Raw genomic sequence first — 18,266 nt, 5'->3', positions numbered from 1 at the left:
CAAAAGCTGGAACCATCATCACCTCTCTGGAGAAGTAAAGATATCATGGGCTTAGTGATAATAAATAATAAATGCATCTTAAAATGTGGTTTAAACCTGCAAATATTGGAAGAACTCTATTTTAGTTTTTCATAATCACAGATGCCCACACACCTTATCAAGCTCATCCAGATAGCAGTCAATGAAATCCCTCGGCTCTCCTGGGACTCTGGTCTTCTTGTGCTCGTTGATCAAATTTAAAGACATCTGTCTGGCTGTAGTGGCATTTGTAAAAGCCTTCTTAAAGGGCAAGGGCAGACTTCTCAGCATAGGTAAAGCATCATACATCTGCATTGACACAAGAGTTAAATTACAAATACAGTTAAGTGATATACAGAATTAACATATTCAACATACTGTTTATGCAACTTATGATTTGCCTCACCATAGCCCATGGTCCATTGGCGATCTTTGCATTCTCCGTAAAGAGTTCAATAAAATGCTTAAGGAATTCATCATCATAATCAAAGCGGGCTCCAAACAGAACCATGCAGATGATATTTGATGCAGCATTGTGGAACATAGTCTGAGGATTAATGGAGCTTCCTGAAAGACACAATGCACATCATGAGTACGTTTATATAGATGCTGATACAATGATACTGGGAGATGCTTTTATCCAAAGTGACTTACAGTTTATTTGGTAAGCCTACACTCATTTATCAGTATGTGTGTTACCTAGGATCAAACCTATGATTTTATTTGTGCTGCTAATGCAATGCTCTACCAGTTGAGCTACAGGACCACACTGTCATTTATAATGAAATAATAAAATGGGTACATTCTTACCAACAGCTTTATCCAGTTTATCAACAATATGTGAGATCTCTCCCAGAATCCTCTCCTCCATTGTTTGCTTTCCCAGACCAAAGTTTCTCAGGGTCATGAGAGCAAAGCGTCTGTGTTCTTTCCACCCAGAGCCATAGTCAGACAAAATAACACCTATAGTATATAAGAATGTGAGTTATGGACCACCATGTTGATACCAAGTGTGTTTTTTATCAGATTAGGCTTTATATTGCTCTTTGAACTCTTGTTATATGGAGCAGACAATGAGCAAATAACCTCAGGGAATTTATTAACTTTAGTCTGTACAAAGGTATTAAAATGAGGGTGCATTCTTAGGCAGATTAATGTACACGCATGCAAGCGACATTCACTGCGATCGAACCCATGTCCTTTGTGTTGCTAAAACAATTCACCACTGCAACTGTGTGTAGTAAATTTACCTCCTCCCTCCACGACATGGTTGACCATGAGGTCTTGTGGGCGTCCAGCAAACTCAACCGCCTTATTAACAAGAGCTTCCTTCATAACCTCAAAACCATTAAGCACTACTGTTGGTCTTGATCCAATGTACAAACTGTAAACCTTTCCATAGCGATTTGCCAGCTAAAAAGTATTAAGCATGAAGATAGCATTAAGCATTCATCTAAAAAAAATTTATACTGGAAATCTTAAATAAATGCCATATCTAGCTTTTGAAAGCAAATATTGATTTTTGTCCACAAATATAGTTTTTTATGTTTAAAACTGGTATTCAAAGAGAAAGCATTACCCTCTCAAAGTCTTTTAAAGGATTGGCAATGTTGAGTTGCAGCAGATTTCCAAAAAATGGGACTGGACGTGGTCCAGGAGGAAAGTTCTTAGGCCTTGGAATGCGGATAAAAAGAAAGAGAATGAAGATGAACGTCCACACCAGAATCCAAACCAGCATGTTGACTGATGGCTGTTACACTCGAATGATCCACACTCTCATACGCATACATACTGGAGCATTGAACCCTCCTCCCACATTTATATAACATTCTGAAAAAGCATGTGTCACAATACCAGTCTGTTCTCCTATCTGTTTCCCCTGGTTTCTTCATTCATTCATCTCCCTTCAGACTACAATTCCCATCATCCAGACTCCCCATTAATACTCTCTCTCTCTGTTTTTCTAGTTGTCCAGTCTCCATTGTATTTAATGCCTTTGACGCGGTAAATCATTGAGGTCTTATTATCTAAATTATTAAGTTTTAACTTGGATTGACAAAATGTTGTGCATGTAAACATTGCCAGTGTAACACGATACATTGCACTCTAAAAACAGATGTGTTAAAAACAACACATTCTGTGTTAGTTTAGGGACAACACATTTAATGTGTTAATTAAATGTGTTGTCCCTAACTAACACATCTTTGTTATTATTGAAACAACACATTTTGTGTTATTTTTACCACAACTTGTGTTGTCCCTTTCATGTATTTTAACACGAAATAACACATAAATGTGTTAAATGGCATGACACAAACTAAGTCTAAAAAATTAACACATCATTTTTTTAGAGTGTGCAAGCCATTCAATACAGTGGAAAAACAGCATTTAAAGAAATTGTGAACATTTTTGATAAGCAGTATGAACTGCCAAGTAAAACCTACATTTTTAAAACAGCTATTCCAAATTTAGGGAAGTGAAAGATTCTAAAGGATCTGTAAAGAATTGATTTTTTTGCAGCCACTTCAGACATGTAGTCCAGTACTAATATGACCTTAGCAGGATCGACTACTATTTAAGGCCTGTTCTGGTTTAGTTTATTTTGATAGCATTTTTATTTTCAGTTATTTTTCAGACACTTTATTGTGTTTATTTCTTATGAAGAATTTTCAGTTCATGAAATTAATACTTTTGATGTTATGTGTATTAATATTTACTGCCAGGTAAACCTTGCAAAATATTTAATTTAAACAATCACAACAAAGTGTGAAAATTATTTCATGAACACACAAAAAAATGTATAAGAATTAAATGTCAAGCCAATAAAACACACAATTAATCTTAATAACCGTTAAAGCCCTAAAACAGGCAATTAATCGTCATAATCGACACAATTTATTAGGCAATTAACCGTCAGCCAAATTTCATAATCGTGGCAGCCCTAATCATCACAGTTCAATATTGAAAAATACAACTTGCTAAGCTGGGATAACTTGATTAATTGATGTACTGTTTAAGCAGAGCCGATCCTCCCTATACGCAGGGTATTCAGTAGAGCTGGCGAAAAAAATCGCTTGCGATTCTCATGCATGTCTCATCAGTAAAGTCGGTTCGGTGATTAGTAGTAAATCGCTATCAGCTGCTTTCAGATGGAGCGGAATTTATTACACAGAGCTGTATTTCACAGAAAGCTAGGCAAAAGTGTGTTCATAATCGAGGAAGATCGTCTCCGATTATGAACATGATTTAGCTTCTTGGTGAAATACGGCTCTGTGTAGTAAATGCCGCTCCATCTGAAAGCAGAAATCACCGAACCGGCTTTACTGATGAGACCCGCATGAGAATCGCAGGCGATTTTTTTGCCCAGCTCTATTACGCAGGCTGCGTAGGGCCCCAAACCACTAGGGGGCCCCTTGCTCTTAACATCATGCAGCGCTGCACGGACCAGCTGGTGAGTGACATGCCGCTAGAGCCAATGCCAGTTGTGAGTCAGTCTGTGCAGCTCCGCATGCTGTTGATGCGCTTATTGACATGTGTCTTGATATATATAATTTAAAGGAACATTCCACTTTTTTTAAATGTGCTCATTTTCCAGCTGCCCTGGTTAAACATTTGATTTTTACCATTCTGGAATCCATCCAGCTGATCTCCGGGTCTGGTACAAGCATTTTTAGCATAGCTTAGCAAAATCCATAGAATCTGAGTAGTCCATTAGCAAAAATAACCAAAGAGTTTCGATATTTTTCCTATTTAAAAGACCGACGGAAAATTAAAAGTTGCGATTTTCTAGGCAGATATGGCTAGGAGCTATACTTTCATACTGGCGTAGTATTTTTGGGCAGTGCATAATATCATTACGCCTCCTGCAGCCATGTTACAGCAGCAAAGTCCTCGATTATTACGTCAGAATGAGAGTATAGTTTTTTTACACACATTTATTCATGCAAAATGCAAAATGTGACTTCTGTTAGCATTTTAAAATGCACATCTATAGTTAGCATATTTAGAGAAATGTTGATATATTTTCCCCAGTCTTGTCCCTTATTTTGAAGTTCTGTCCGTTAGGGTTTAATGTTTTTCCCGAAAATTAGATCAAATCCCGGGAAAAGATGACCCATTTCGCAGGAATCCCATGAATCCCGGGAAATAGCTGGTTTTTTTTGCATAAGTAATGTATCGATATCATTCAAATATGCGTTCCCAACATGTTTTATATTAGTTGTATCAAGAAACGCAGTTTATGTCCATATCAACAAAGTTTTTTGCAATGATCAATTCTGCTGCGGATCAAGTGAGCTGCGTGCGTGACAGCCTGCCGTAGCGAAATGCCAGGTGGATTGTCTGTGACTTCTGAAAATCTTTAAAGTTCTAAAACTATAATTAAGAATAACTGAGGAATAATCACTCGAAGTTAAGCAACAATTTCTTTATTAGGGCAGGTATATTTCTCTTTTAAATAAATATCAAATGTTTAACTGTCGATGTCGATAGGCGCAATCCACTGGTCGATCCCCGGAACACCTTTTCATTATCCACTCTTTTAAAATACTCCCATACAAAGCTGACATTATTAGGACTCGGAGATTAAACTAGGCCTGCCTTACTGCTGCAAAAAGTACCAATTATTACATTTGCTGCCGCTAGGGTGTGTGGATTTCTAGGCTACTAATGCTGCATTGAATTCAACATTACAGTAAGACAACAATAGATGCACACATATATATATATAAGTTTCCCGTCATAACTTTTCCTGGGAACCGGGAAATAGTCTTGATAAAATTTCCTGGGATTAAACCCTAGTCATAACCCAACTTGGTTCTGTGCCTTAAGATACATATATTTTCACAATATCATACATATGTTTTCACTGCGCAATGATATTACGCAGTGCCCGAAAATAGTCCCCTTAGTAACTTTCAGTAGCAGGGGACTATTTTCGGGCACTGCGTAGTATCATTGAGATTCAATGGATTGTGCTAAGCTATGCTAAAAGTGCATGGTACAGCAAGCCCAGAGATCAACTGAATGGATTCCAAAACAGTAAAAATCTAATATTTAAATGCAGTTCTAAAGTAGGTTCGGGAGGAGCCTAAACATTCAGGCCTGTCAATCATCATCACCATGGGCATATATAAGGCAGCCTTCAGGCCCCCTGTCCAGCTGCATTCTTTTCCAGCATCCCTCCTCCTTCCCATCTCTTCCTTCACTCTCTCTTTCTTCCTCTTTGCAGTTCCGTTGCAGGGGGTTAAACTTGGGGCTCGAGCCCCAGCCTCAGGTTCGCTCTCTCTAAAACCCCATTCACACAGACCTCTGGTCCCAGAAAATACCCGTAAAATTGCCAGACAAGCGTCTGTGTGAACAAAAACTCGTTCCGTTAATCTTCTGGGATCATTGCCGGAAAGAGGACCTAGTAAGATACACGGGTAACCCTCTGTGTGAACAAGAAGCCGCAAGAATGCAGTAATGGGCGTGTCGAACACAAGTTATGGTTCAGCTCCTTACAGCGAGAGATAACATGCATATAAACATTCACCACGAGAAATGGTGCAAACTAGATTGAAGCAGTTATCAGGAAATGATATATGAGACGCATAAACAATGACGCACGTGCCATAGTGAGGACGCGCGTGTCATGGCAACATGAAGTTGGTTCAACTCTTTAAAATGATGGATTTAAAACATTCACTACGAGAAATGTCAGCAAACTGGACTGAAGCAGATATCAGGTAAGTTAGCTCGTTACTTACTGCGTTGAAACGGAGATCATTCAGCAGCCTAAAAGAATATCGCGTCACATGCTCATTTGAGCTATAATAAACGAAAATACCCGCATGTCATCCCAACAAGATATATCGTCCAGCTCCTCAAAATGCGGGTTTTAAATGCATATAAACAATCACGATGAGAAATGTCTGAAAACTGTATCAAAGCAGAAATCAGGGAGCTTGTCAAATATCCACTCTGAATCCGAGATCATTCACCAGCATAGAACTGTGCGTTCACGCGCTCCTTTGTAGTCTTATCATAAACAAAAATGCACACGAGTTGTTTCTGGAGAGAGAAATAATATATAATATGCAAACTTCAGACGCTGCGTAGAAGAGAGGGCGGGACTTTCAACAGGTCACGTGTCTTTCCGGGACCATCAGATGCCGTGTAATCTTGGCAGTGTGAATGTAAAAAAATCTAACTATTCCGGAAAAATCCAGGATTCAAATCCCGTGTATTTTACGGAATTTCTGTGTGAAAAGGGCTTAAATGGTTCAGAGCTCAGGTACAGAGCTCCCTTCGAGGACAGCAAGCCAAATTTGTTTACCATTAATCATTAAGACCTGAAAGCGCAGGCGAACTAGTGTACTCTAGCGGAGCTGGAAAATGTGAGTGTACCTTTAACATTTTGTGGTTCATTCATAATGTTTGTAGAGATTAAAAGCTTAAACAAGAATCTCTAGTTTTCATTCTTCCTGTTACTTTTACTTTTCCCTGCTGAAAAAAACAGCATACCAGCAAGACCAGTGGCCAGTTGCATAAAACTTTAAGGCTGGTCTTAAAAGTTAGTCATGAATTTTTTTCTTCAAGACTGATCATAACTGTTTTAAGTATGTTACATAGAAAGGTAGATTGGTCTTATTTAAAAACAAATAATAAGACTGATTAGCCCTAACTAACTGCTAGTTAGTCAGAATCATTCTTAAGACGCAGTCTTAATGTCACGGCTATGTTTATGCAACCGGCCACTGCATATGTTGTGTTTTGGTGCTGGTTTGCTATAGTGAACACCAGCTAAACCAGCACAAAACCAGCATCAGCACCAGCTAAACCAGCACTAGCTGGTCACACCAGCATCCCATTGTGTTTTGGTGCTGGTATGCTGGTGACCACCAGCTAAACCAGCATAGACCATAATAATTCCCATGCTGGTTTGATGCTGGTTTTTTTCAGCAGGGTTGTAATACTCAAGTATAGTTTTAATGTGGTACTTTTTTGAGAGTATGATTCTGGCCAGATACTTTTACTTTGAGTAAAATTTACACTTAGTAGGGGAAAGCGGGGCACAACCTAACGCTGTTTGGTTTTGGCTCAATCATTCAAAAAAATGTTTGAGTTTGATGAATTATATTTTTACAAAAGCAACACACACATCTCTGCTACAAATGAACATTTAAAGTTTGTTTCTAGTACTTACCATTCTTGTATAATTACGCCAAACGTTCCAACTTACCCCATAGGTGGGGTTAATTGTAACAGGCAGAGGTTATCAGGATCCTGTCATGATCTTGTCTTATATTACATCTAGTTCATTGTGAGATGGTTCTTACAGTACCATGTTTTGTGTGGGAACACGTGGCTATATGGATTATTTATTAACAGGCCACGTGTTTTCCTTGTTCCGTCACTTTTTACTAGATCCCTTACCTGTTATGATTTTCACCTGTTCCCCTCATTAGTTCTCTTATTTAAAGTCCTTGGGCTCTATCTTACACCCGGCGCAATGCAGCGCAATGCGCGACGCAAGTGTCTTTCGCTAGTTTCCACCCTAATTTTCACGTTTAGCGCCGCGTTGTTTAAATAGCAAATGCATTTGCGCCCCCTTTTGCGCCCATGGGCGTTCTGGTCTAAAAACGAGGTGTGTTCAGGCGCATTGTTGGCGCGTTGCTATTTTGAGGCAACTAAAATAGACTACGCCATTGACCAACAAAAACCTGGTCTAAAGTCTAAAGTCAATGGCGCAATGTGTTTTATGTTATTTAAAGAGCGCATTAGTAAAATGCGCCTATACACGGGAGGACAACGCGGGTTTGCTTATCACAAGGTACATGAATGCGCAGCAACACAAAAATGCATTTAAATATGAAAGATTAAAGGATTGAATATAAAAGATTATAAAGAGTCTCTTGGACATAAATGAGGACTAATTATGAGACGTTAGAAGGCGCAAAGAGCTGCTTCTGCAGCCTGGTAAGTAAATAAATGCTTTGCTTTGAACAAATGCGTCTGTTTTTAAAAAAAATTTTAATGCTACCTCACGGATTTATTGTATATGATGACTCTGTAACTGTGGATATGGTGAGATGAGAAACATTTTTAAGTAATGCTTAAAAAACTCTTTGCTAAAAAACCGCTGTCCAAAGTGCTGAAACGTGAGGGGAGCCGTTTGTAAATTCTTTATCTCCTGTTTGTTACAAATAAAGTATTTTTAGAGTACAAACCTTATCTTACATACTTGTAAATTATTTTTTGATGATATTGGATAGCCATACATTTAAAGCAATTACAAGCCTGCTTTTTACTTCCATGACTAAAAGAAAACGGGTTTTAAAGGTTTTAATAAAAAAATAACAATTTCAATACAAGTGGAAAAACAACATAATTATTTAACATTAATCTTAAACTGGGGATCTTCTTCCTCCGCTTATTTTTTCAGTTTACAAAGTCCGTCATCTAAATAGGGATTAGACATAACGCCAGCGCAACTAGCTTTTAAAGGGGATGAGAGCAGAGACTCTCATTGGTTTATTGCACGTTACGCCCAAAATACTCCCATTACAATAGGACCTACCCTTTTCGACCATGCGCTCGGCGCAAAAACCATTTTTCCCGTCGTTAAATTAGCAAAAGTGGATTCGGACACGCCCATTTAGACGTTCCGCTGTGCGCTTTAGACAATGCGCTTAGATCGTTAAAATAGGGCCCCTTGTGTTTGCTGTTCTGTGCTCATTTGTTTTGTATCCTGTGTCCAGTCGTTTCTTTGTTCTTGCCTGTGAGTACATCGTCTAGCCTAGTCAAGCCTTTTGTATATTTAATGTTTATTTCAGTCTATCTAGTTCTTTGTTTTGTGTCATGTAGTTAGTGTTTCTCGTCTTTGTTATATTTTCTTGTTTATACAAATAAATTGTCTGTATTTGTTCCTCTGTCTGCACCTGGGTTCATCTGTCAAATTCCTCGCATAACGAACGAGCCAATTCTAAACCCAGCAGACATGAGTGAGTCTGATTCAGGGTAGTGGGCTACCAGCCCGCGCAGCCACAGCCATCTGCGCTGGCCGCGCAGCCACAGCCGTCTGCGCAGCCTTCCTGTGTTGGTCCCCCTTCAACCCTCTAATCCTGCCCTGTCCCCTTCTGTTCTGCCACCTTCTGTTGTTCCCCCCAAGAACCACGTCAAGCTTCCCAGGTCTTCCACAAGACCCCCTACCGGATTCCCTCTGCTTCACCTAGAAAATCTAGGACTCCTTAACCACCCTCCCACCCTGGACCACCACCTATGAACTCTTTTGTTCCCCCACCCTTCCTCCCTTGTTTGTTATTTTTATTGTCCCACCCCAATCCTTTCATTGTTATTGCCTGTTTGCCCCTGTTAGATGTTGATGTGTTCAGGCCAGGACCCTTCTTAGCTGTGTGAAGAATGGGGCAGGTCGGACATTGTATGCCTAAATTACAACAACTACCAGTGTTATGGTGAAACATTAAACTTTTCCAGGCTGCCACGGACACGCCATTTAACAAAAAGTCAAGTTCTTTGCAATTTATCATATTTATAAGTCCTTAAGATAAGTCTGACTAAATAAGACGATGCCAGGTGGCAGTATGACTGTATGTGAAAAATTCCATGTTAATGTGTTCAGGCCAGGGCACTTATCAAACATGTAAAGCATGGGTCAGATTAGACGTTGTAAGCCTGAGTTAGAACAACTTCCTGTTTCATGGCGAAACCCAGAAATTTGGCTGTTTCATGGCGAAACATCACAATTTGCCACTGCTGCCACAGCTTCACCGAAAAGTAAAAATCTTCGCAATTTATCACCGCAGAGGGCTTAAGATATTGGGATGGAATTGTTTTCAGGCCAAGACCCTTATCAAACATGTGAAGCATGTGTCACATTGGACATTGTATGCCTGAGTTAGAACAACATCCTGTTTCAAAGGCCTTTAGATGAGACCAGTGTTTGGCAAGTTACTTCCAAAGTGTAATACATTATATATTACAAATTACCTGTCATTTGAAAGAAATTAGTAACATTACCCTGCTGAAAAAAACAGCATACCAGCAAGACCAGCATCAAACCAGCATCAGCATTAGCACCAGCTAAACCAGCACCAAACCAGCATTAGCACCAGCTAAACCAGCATTAGCACCAGCATCCCATGCTGGTCATACCAGCATATGTTGTGTTTTGGTGCTGGTATGCTGCGACCACCAGCTAAACCAGCATAGACCAGCATAATTCCCATGCTGGTTTGATGCTGGTTTTTTCAGCAGGGTACAATGTTACTGTCTCTGAACTGTAATGAGTTATACTACTTTTGCGTTACTTTTGAGTTACTTTCATCAAAATAACAGAAGTATGACTAGGCATTATAAAATGTTAAAATGTAGTTTATTGTGTGGTGACTCCCTTATTTTGTTGTGACTCAGTAAAGATCATAACACTGCTTATAAATCTAGATGTTATGTGTTGGCCCGCAAGCTTTGAATAGGCACAGTGAAGACTTGGTTGACACAACTCATCAAAAAGTGGAGGAATACAGCTCATTTCAGTACAATATAAGGATTACATGTAGGCTAACATATAATAGCTTAATAAAACACAGACAAACAAGGGAAACACTGCTTTTTGCCAAACAATGCATATAGGCTACCATACAAAAGCTGGTAAAAAATGTAAACAGTGATGTTTAAATGTACTAGATTATATTTAGATAAACATGTTAAGTCTACATTAATGTTATGTTTTAGTTTAGGTTGCTGTTTGTAATAAAACTGTAGATAGCATAGGAATAGCCTAGCAATCTATTATGTATATGGACTGTAACAATAGCAACGTTAGCTTGCCTTGTTATTGCTGGTGTTGATATGGATTTTGCTGACAAGCTTTCTAAAAGTCTCTTTACTTCTGGGGTTCAAGCAACATGGGAGACCGATAGAAACTTTCTGTTTTTTTAAGCTTTAAGCTTTTACTTAGTGCTCTAATTCGCATGATTATTTTTTTAAACTGCATGCGTGTGCGGCGCTACAGGACCTGATTGCGGCCACTTTAGTCAATGCTTATACAGCAGCGGACTTCCCAGAAGCGGCTCTTTAAGATGCGCATCTATATTTGACGCGCACGCGTCCAAATCGCAGTTCAAATACAAAATGAAATTAAAAATGAACATGCTGAATACAGCACCCGGAAACAGACATACTATTTTACCCGCAGCTTTTTCCTGTGTGGATCCTGGTCGCACGGCATCGGTGAAAAATAAAAAATAAAAATAACACAGTCCAATTTTGAAATGCATTGTTGTAACGCGCGTTACTAAGAGACTGTAACGAGTACAATATATCCAAAATTTTATATTACTGCGTTACAGCAAAAACTAATATATTACTGTGATATATTATATTTTGTAATGCGTTACTCCCAACACTGGATGAGACTGACCAAATATGATAATGACCTGATGAAATCTCTAGGAGAAATCAATTTGCAGAGAAATCACAGCGAAAATTTCAAAATGGCCGACTTCCTCTGGGGTTTAGAGCTTGGTTCCAGGGGACTTTTTTGTAGGTCTTGATGTGATAGATGACCCTACCAAATTTTGAATCTGCATGTTTTTCTTAGCGGGAAGACTGTTCTCTTGAAATTTTGCAGGTGGCGCTTTCAGGTCCTTTCTACATGCCCACTTCTGAGGCCTTAAGCACATGTACATTTTCGTCCCTTCTGACGTGTGTGCAAAGTTTAATAAGTTTTCGAGCAAATTTAGGCCCTCAAAATTGTGATTAATTTTGAAGTCGCAGAAGCAGCAGCAGCAGAAGATTCAGCAGAAGAAGCAGAAGGTGCTCGGGCCCTAATTATTTGGCTGGTTCTCTGTGTCTGATGTGCATTCTGTAGGGCCTGGGTGTGAGCGTGGCCCCAAACACAGGGGTGTAATCTGGTTCCCCGGCATCTTCAGGCCAAACAAACTGGAATCGACGCAGAAGAGTGACGAGGACCAGGAAGAGCTCCATACGAGCAAGACCCTCACCAAGACACACACGGGACCCTTTAAAAAATACATATGTAAACTGTTAAAGAATATGTTTATTGTGACAATAAAATACAGAGATTATTTTGTTTACCAGTAGAAAATGGCATAAAGGCTTCAGGTTTCACAAACTGGTCTTCATCATTCAGGAAGTTGGCTGGATTAAACTCATGAGGAAACTTCCACTGACCTTCTTCATTCAGTACAGAACTAAGATTAGGAATAACAATTGTTCCCTGGAAGTAAGAAAAAGAGAAGTGCATTATGATTAAAATAAGTATGAAAAGCTCAGGTTTTTATTGAGGTTTCCTCACTTTTGGGATGTTGTAACCCATCAGCTCTGTGTCTTTGGTGGTGCAGTGAAACACACTCAGTGGTACGGTGTTTGCCACACGCTGAATTTCATGAATCACAGCCTGTGTGTACGGCATATTGTGTCTGTCTTCAAATGAGGCCTGATCTTTTCCTTCCAGAACTTCATCAATCTCTTGCTGACATCTCGCTGGAGGAAAGACAAGGACATGTTTACATGTATTTAAGCTAAACAACAGAGCAAAAGCCTGATTTTGTTTTGAAATACAGACCTTGAACTTCGGGGTGATTCATGAGGTAGAGGAATCCAGTAAGGAGGGTGTTGGAGGTAGTATCAGTCCCTGCAAAGTGCAAATCCAAAATGAACCATTTAAGTCGGTCTTCACAAAAGCTGGAACCATCATCACCTCTCTGGAGAAGTAAAGATATAATTTGCTTAGTGATAATACATAATAAATGCATCTTAGAATGGTATGGCCAGTTTCTTTCAACTTGGGAATATTGCGAAATTAAAAAGTTTTCTGAATTTTAAGGTTTCTGAGACGTGGATACATGCTTTCATATCCTCCAGACTTCATTATTGCAATTCTTTATATTTGGGGCTGCCAAATAAGCTGTTGTCGCATCTGCAATTAGTTAGGCTTTTAACTGGCACTAGGAAATATGAAAGCATTACTGCGGTGCTTGCTTCTTTGCATTGGCTTCCAGTGGAAGTCAGAGTACAAGATAAAGTCTCGCTAATGGTTTTTAAAGGTTTACACAGGCTTTCCCCTGAATATATTGCTGACATGTTGATTTGATATGACCCCTCTAGATTGTTGTGGTTGTCCTCTGGTTTTAAATTGAGTGTCCCAAAATCCAGGCTAAAAAACTAAAGGGGATTGTGCTTTTTCAGTGGCCGCCCCTCGCCTTTGGAACAAATTACAGTTTCATATTAGAGCCTGCAACTCGCTGGAATGTTTTAAATCTTTACTGAAAACGTATCTTTATTCAGCTACTTTTAATTGTTCATGGTGGGGAAGTCTGTGTTCAAACTGGCTTTGGGAGACTTGCTTTGGGAATTTTAATGTGTGATGTGCTTTGTCTCCCTTGTCTTACGTAACTAGTGAATAGAAAGCACTTCGGTCAACAAGTGTTGTTTTAAACGTGCTATACAAATAAATGTTGTTCTTGTTGTTGTTGTTTAAACCTGCAAATATTGGAAGAATTGTATTTTAGTTTTTCATAATCACAGATGCCCACACACCTTATCAAGCTCATCCAGATAGCAGTCAATGATGTCCCTCGGCTCTCCTAGGACTCTGGTCTTCTTGTGCTCGTTGATCAAATTTGAAGACATCTGTTTGACTTTAGTGCCATTTGTAAAAGCCTTCTTAAAGGGCAAGGGCAGACTTCTCACCATAGGCAAAGCATCATAAATCTGCACTGAAACAAGAGTAAATTACAAATACAGTTTAAAATACAGTCTAATGCGATGATATACAGAATCAACATATTCAACATAATGTACAGTATATGCAACTTATGATTTGCCTCACCATAGCCCATGGTCCATTGGTGATCTTTGCATTCTCTGTATAGATTTCAATAAAACGCTTGAGGAATTCATCATCATAATCAAAGCGGGCTCCAAACAGAACCAAGCAGATGATATTTGATGCAGCATTGTGGAACATAGTCTGAGGATTAATGGAGCTTCCTGAAAGACACAATGCACATCATGAGCAAGTACATAGGGATGCTGATTTAGAGAGTTTTCAAGGCATTGATAATTGGGAGATGCTTTTATCCAAAGTGACTTACAGTTTATTTGGTAAGCTTACACTCATTTATCAGTATGTGTGTTACCTAGGATCAAACCTATGATTTTATTTGTGCTGCTAATGCAATGCTCTACCAACTGAGCTACAGGACCACTATGTCATTTATAATGTAATAATAAAATGGGTACATTCTTACCAACAGCTTTATTCAGTTTATCAACAATATGCGAGATCTCTCCCAGAATCCTCTCCTCCATTGTTTGCTTTCCCAGACCAAAGTTTCTCAGGGTCATGAGAGCAAAGCGTCTGTGTTCTTTCCAAGTAGGGCCATAGTCAACCACAATAACACCTATAGTATATATAAATGTGAGTTATGGACCAACAATGTAATAGTTTGTTTTTTATCAGATTAGGCTTTATATTGCTCTTTGAACTCTTGTTATATGGAGCAGACAATGAGCAAATAACCTCAATATATTAATTAACTTTAGTCTGTACAAAGGTATTAAAATGAGGGTGCATTCTTAGATTAATGTACACGCATGCAAGCGACATTCACTGTGATCGAACGCATGTTCTTTGTGTTGTAGTGTGTAGTAAATTTACCTCCTCCCTCCATGACATGGTTGACCATGAGGTCTTGTGGGCGTCCAGCAAACTCGACCGCCTTAGTAACAAGAGCTTCCTTTATAACCTCAAAACCATTAAGCACTACTGTTGGTCTTGATCCGATGTACAAACTGTAAACCTTTCCATAGCGATTTTCCAGCTAAAAAGTATAAAGCATAAAGATAGAATTAAGCATTTTAGCTCAAAAATGCTCATTAATTACTGGAAATATTTAATCAATGCCATATCTTTTGAAAGCAAATAATGAACATTGAAAGCAAGTTTCATGGGCACCTGTCAATCAGCTATTACATAACAGAATAATAACTGTAAGAATACATTTTCTTTAAATAGAATGCCATTTGGGAGTGGCCACTCACTGATCCCACCATGTATTTGAAAATCCTAGTAGACATGTTTGGACCTGCTAAATGGGTTGTTTGCACACTTTTATATACTGTGTTGACAGAAAGGGTGCACAGTTTCACCAGCCAACCCTGGATCACGTACTATGTACCTATAGTCAGGAATACGAAAACAGAAATGCGTGACATGTTCACGCAAAAAAGCGGAAAAAACGTGTCAGTGTCACCTAAAAGACTCACAAAATTACGTGACTATTACTGTACGTAATTTTGTGATTACCTACAGACGGGGTTGCAATCGCAATGTTCCAAGACACAAGCATTATCACGATTAGTGAATACAGCTCTTGCATTAGAAGTCCCACAATCAATTATAAAAGAGGTGGATATTATTTTGTTCAATGATATTATTAAGAACCGATCGCACTACATTAAAAAGTCGATTCTATGCAATCCAGTTGAGGAAGGAGGTCAAAATAAACTAGATTTTAATACTGTTAACTGTGTTTTTAAAAATAAGTGGATAAAAAGTTACTTAAGTTGCAAAGGTAGTTTATGGAACATCATACCAAAAATGATTTTTTAGAAATTGGGTGGTTTGGAGTTTTTTTGCGATGCAATTTTGATATAAACAAAGTTCCCATAAAACTGTCAGGTTTCCATAAACAGGTTTGTTTATCTTGGATGCTCATATATAAGCATAACTTTTCTGCACATAGATCTGTTATTTGGAATAACAAGAATATTGTATACAAAAACAAATCCTTATTTTATAGAAATTGGTATGATAATAATATAATATTAGTGAGGCAGTTATTTAAAGTTGATGGTCACCTCTTTAATTATTGTGAATTTCTCAATCACTATAAGATTCCAGTAACTGCTATGGAGTTTGCAGTTGTATTTGATGCCATACCTAGTGGACTTATTCAACTCTTTCAAGGATTTACAATCTTTTGATTGTAACCCCCTACATAATACTCAGTTATGTATTAATGGAGTAAATATTCTAGAAAAAAAATTAATAACTTTTTTATAAGAACACTATGTAGAAATTAATAGCCGAGATGTAAACCATACTGGAACTCCTTATAGGCAGCTTGTATGGAAAGAGGTTTGGAGTTTATCAAATAAATACCGTACACACTTCATATAAATTCGGTTGTCACTTCACCTTTTAATGCTTAACCTTTCAATGCATTCTACGTTTAAACGTTCATCATAAACAGGACAGGTCTCTCTTCTGAAAAAATGTACCAAAAAAGAGCGAATAAGAAAAATCCAATATTAAACCAAAATAAATCTAAATGCTTTACCTCAAATATCAAAATATTGGGACCGACACCCTCACACTTTATTAACACCCGAAACTTGATCGCTTTCATGAGCCAAAAGCCATAAACGGTTAAGCGCCCAAACGGTATTTACGTACAAAAAAGACGAGGTCCTGGCAACACTGCAAGACCGCGCGCTCCGCGCTGTGTAGCAGCCTCAAAAAAGCGTAAAATACACAACGCCAAGACGGAATTTTATTGCAAAACACAATGCTGTTATTATTTTGGTCAAAGCTGTGAGTGATAACGCGAGACGGCAGAACGTTGCTATGGTTATTGACTAGTGTTGCCAGATCTTGCACTAAAAAAAGAGCGAATAAGAAAAATCCAATAATAAACCAAAATAAATCTAAATGCTTAACATCAAAGATCAAAATATTGGGACCGCCACCCTCACACTTTATTAACACTAAAAACTTGTCGTGTGCTATGCTGTTTTGTGAGTGATAAGCACGCGAGACGGCAGAACGTTGCTATTATCTCAATCATCACATTTTCGGGAGTGAGTCTTCCGTACAGACATGAAACTAACATTTAGGGCAGGGGTTTTAATTAATTATTGTAGAATATCCCCATGTTGTTGTTAATTTATTTTTTTAATTTTTTGTTTATTTGATCCATTGTTATGTAAAATGTTAAATAACATTGTAATCCTCTTATATGTATGCAATGTTCTTGTTCTTGAAATTAAAAAAAAAAAGAAACAGTTGCAATCGCAATGTATAACTATTATAAGACCAGCCATCGCGGCGTCGAAACATTACCGCCCCTGATGATTGTTGTACATATATTCTTTTATGTTTAAAACTCGTATTCAAAGAGAAAAAAATACCATACCCTCTTAAAGTCTTTCAAAGGATTGGCCATGTTGAGTTGGAGCAGATTTCCAAAAAATGGTACTGGACGTGGTCCAGGAGGAAAGTTCTTGGGTCTTGAAATGCGGATGTAAAGAAAAAGAATGAAGATGCACGTCAACACCAGAATCCATTCCAGCATTTTGACTGATGGCTAACTGTTTCATTCGATTTATCAACACTTTCTTCTTCTTCTTCTTCTTCTTCTTCTTCTTCTTCTTCTTCTTGTGTAATTTGCGGCAGTTTAGACGCTACAATGGTCTTTTGATCAACACTCTCATACGCATAACATATACACTGGAACATCGAACCCTCCCACTATTATATAACATTCCTAGCTGCTTTCCACTCCAGGACACGCACTCGCGGACCTCTGTAAACACTTAATCCCTGTCGCCACTTGAAGTGCGTTTCACTTCGTCAATTGGACCAGGGAAGTTTATATGGAAAGACGCTCGCTCCCTCGATTTTGACTGAGGGAGCGAATCTGCTTCATATGTACACTTCAGCAGCTCGCGCTTTGCACAGTTCAAATGATTAAGTTGGCGGTCTCCATTTTCCATGTTATCAAGGGCTTAGGGTGATACATTTGATCCCACTTCAAGTGTTCTAGCAGTAGTGGGCACTCGTACAACGTAAGCAATGAAGTACCTCCAAGTGAACGAGACTGAGGGAATTTAGCGAGGGAAGGTCATAGAAAACGAAATGGAACATTTTCAATGTAGTCAACCATTGCCTAAAATTTGCAGAATTGTACTCTTGTGTGTTTACTTACACACTTTTTCGACGTAAAGCCCCCCTCGTGTATTAAGTGTTGAATGTCTGTTGTTTTCTAACTGTACTTTGTAAAGCGTCCTTGAGCATTGGAAAGGCGCTATAGAAAATAAACATATTATTATTATTATTATTATTATTATTATTATTATGGTGCGGGTATGGTGCATTCCTTCATGCCCCCTCCAAATAAAATGTATGACATAAAACATTCCAAAACGTAAAATTTAAA

General features: G+C 38.5%; 1 protein-coding gene across 3 annotated transcripts in view; it reads right to left on the bottom strand.

Annotated features, from left to right (window-relative positions):
* The window catches only part of LOC135764896 (cytochrome P450 2F2-like), an 18,887-nt gene extending 1,247 nt beyond the window's left edge, over window positions 1-17,640 (bottom strand). Inside the window, exons 1-9 of one of the 3 annotated variants that reach the window (XM_065275566.2) lie at window positions 17,244-17,640; window positions 14,705-14,867; window positions 14,295-14,447; window positions 13,874-14,034; window positions 13,582-13,755; window positions 12,608-12,746; window positions 12,338-12,525; window positions 12,118-12,259; window positions 10,372-12,041 (exon numbers count right to left, since the gene is read on the bottom strand). In XM_065275566.2, the coding sequence (XP_065131638.2) occupies window positions 11,851-12,041; window positions 12,118-12,259; window positions 12,338-12,525; window positions 12,608-12,746; window positions 13,582-13,755; window positions 13,874-14,034; window positions 14,295-14,447; window positions 14,705-14,867; window positions 17,244-17,402 (1,470 nt within the window). In that variant the 5' untranslated portion in view covers window positions 17,403-17,640 and the 3' untranslated portion in view covers window positions 10,372-11,850. Of the gene's footprint in view, window positions 27-153; window positions 328-424; window positions 586-828; window positions 982-1,268; window positions 1,432-1,597; window positions 1,817-10,371; window positions 12,042-12,117; window positions 12,260-12,337; window positions 12,526-12,607; window positions 12,747-13,581; window positions 13,756-13,873; window positions 14,035-14,294; window positions 14,448-14,704; window positions 14,868-17,243 lie in introns of those variants that run through there. The other 2 variants (XM_073813339.1, XM_065291754.2) reach the window with 2 other exon arrangements.
* Between the last annotated feature and the right edge of the window lie 626 nt (window positions 17,641-18,266).

This window comes from Paramisgurnus dabryanus, chromosome 23 (genome assembly GCF_030506205.2).
Source record: "Paramisgurnus dabryanus chromosome 23, PD_genome_1.1, whole genome shotgun sequence".
NCBI classification, from domain to species: Eukaryota; Metazoa; Chordata; class Actinopteri; order Cypriniformes; family Cobitidae; genus Paramisgurnus; species Paramisgurnus dabryanus.
This window is presented reverse-complemented; position numbering and strand designations above follow the sequence as displayed.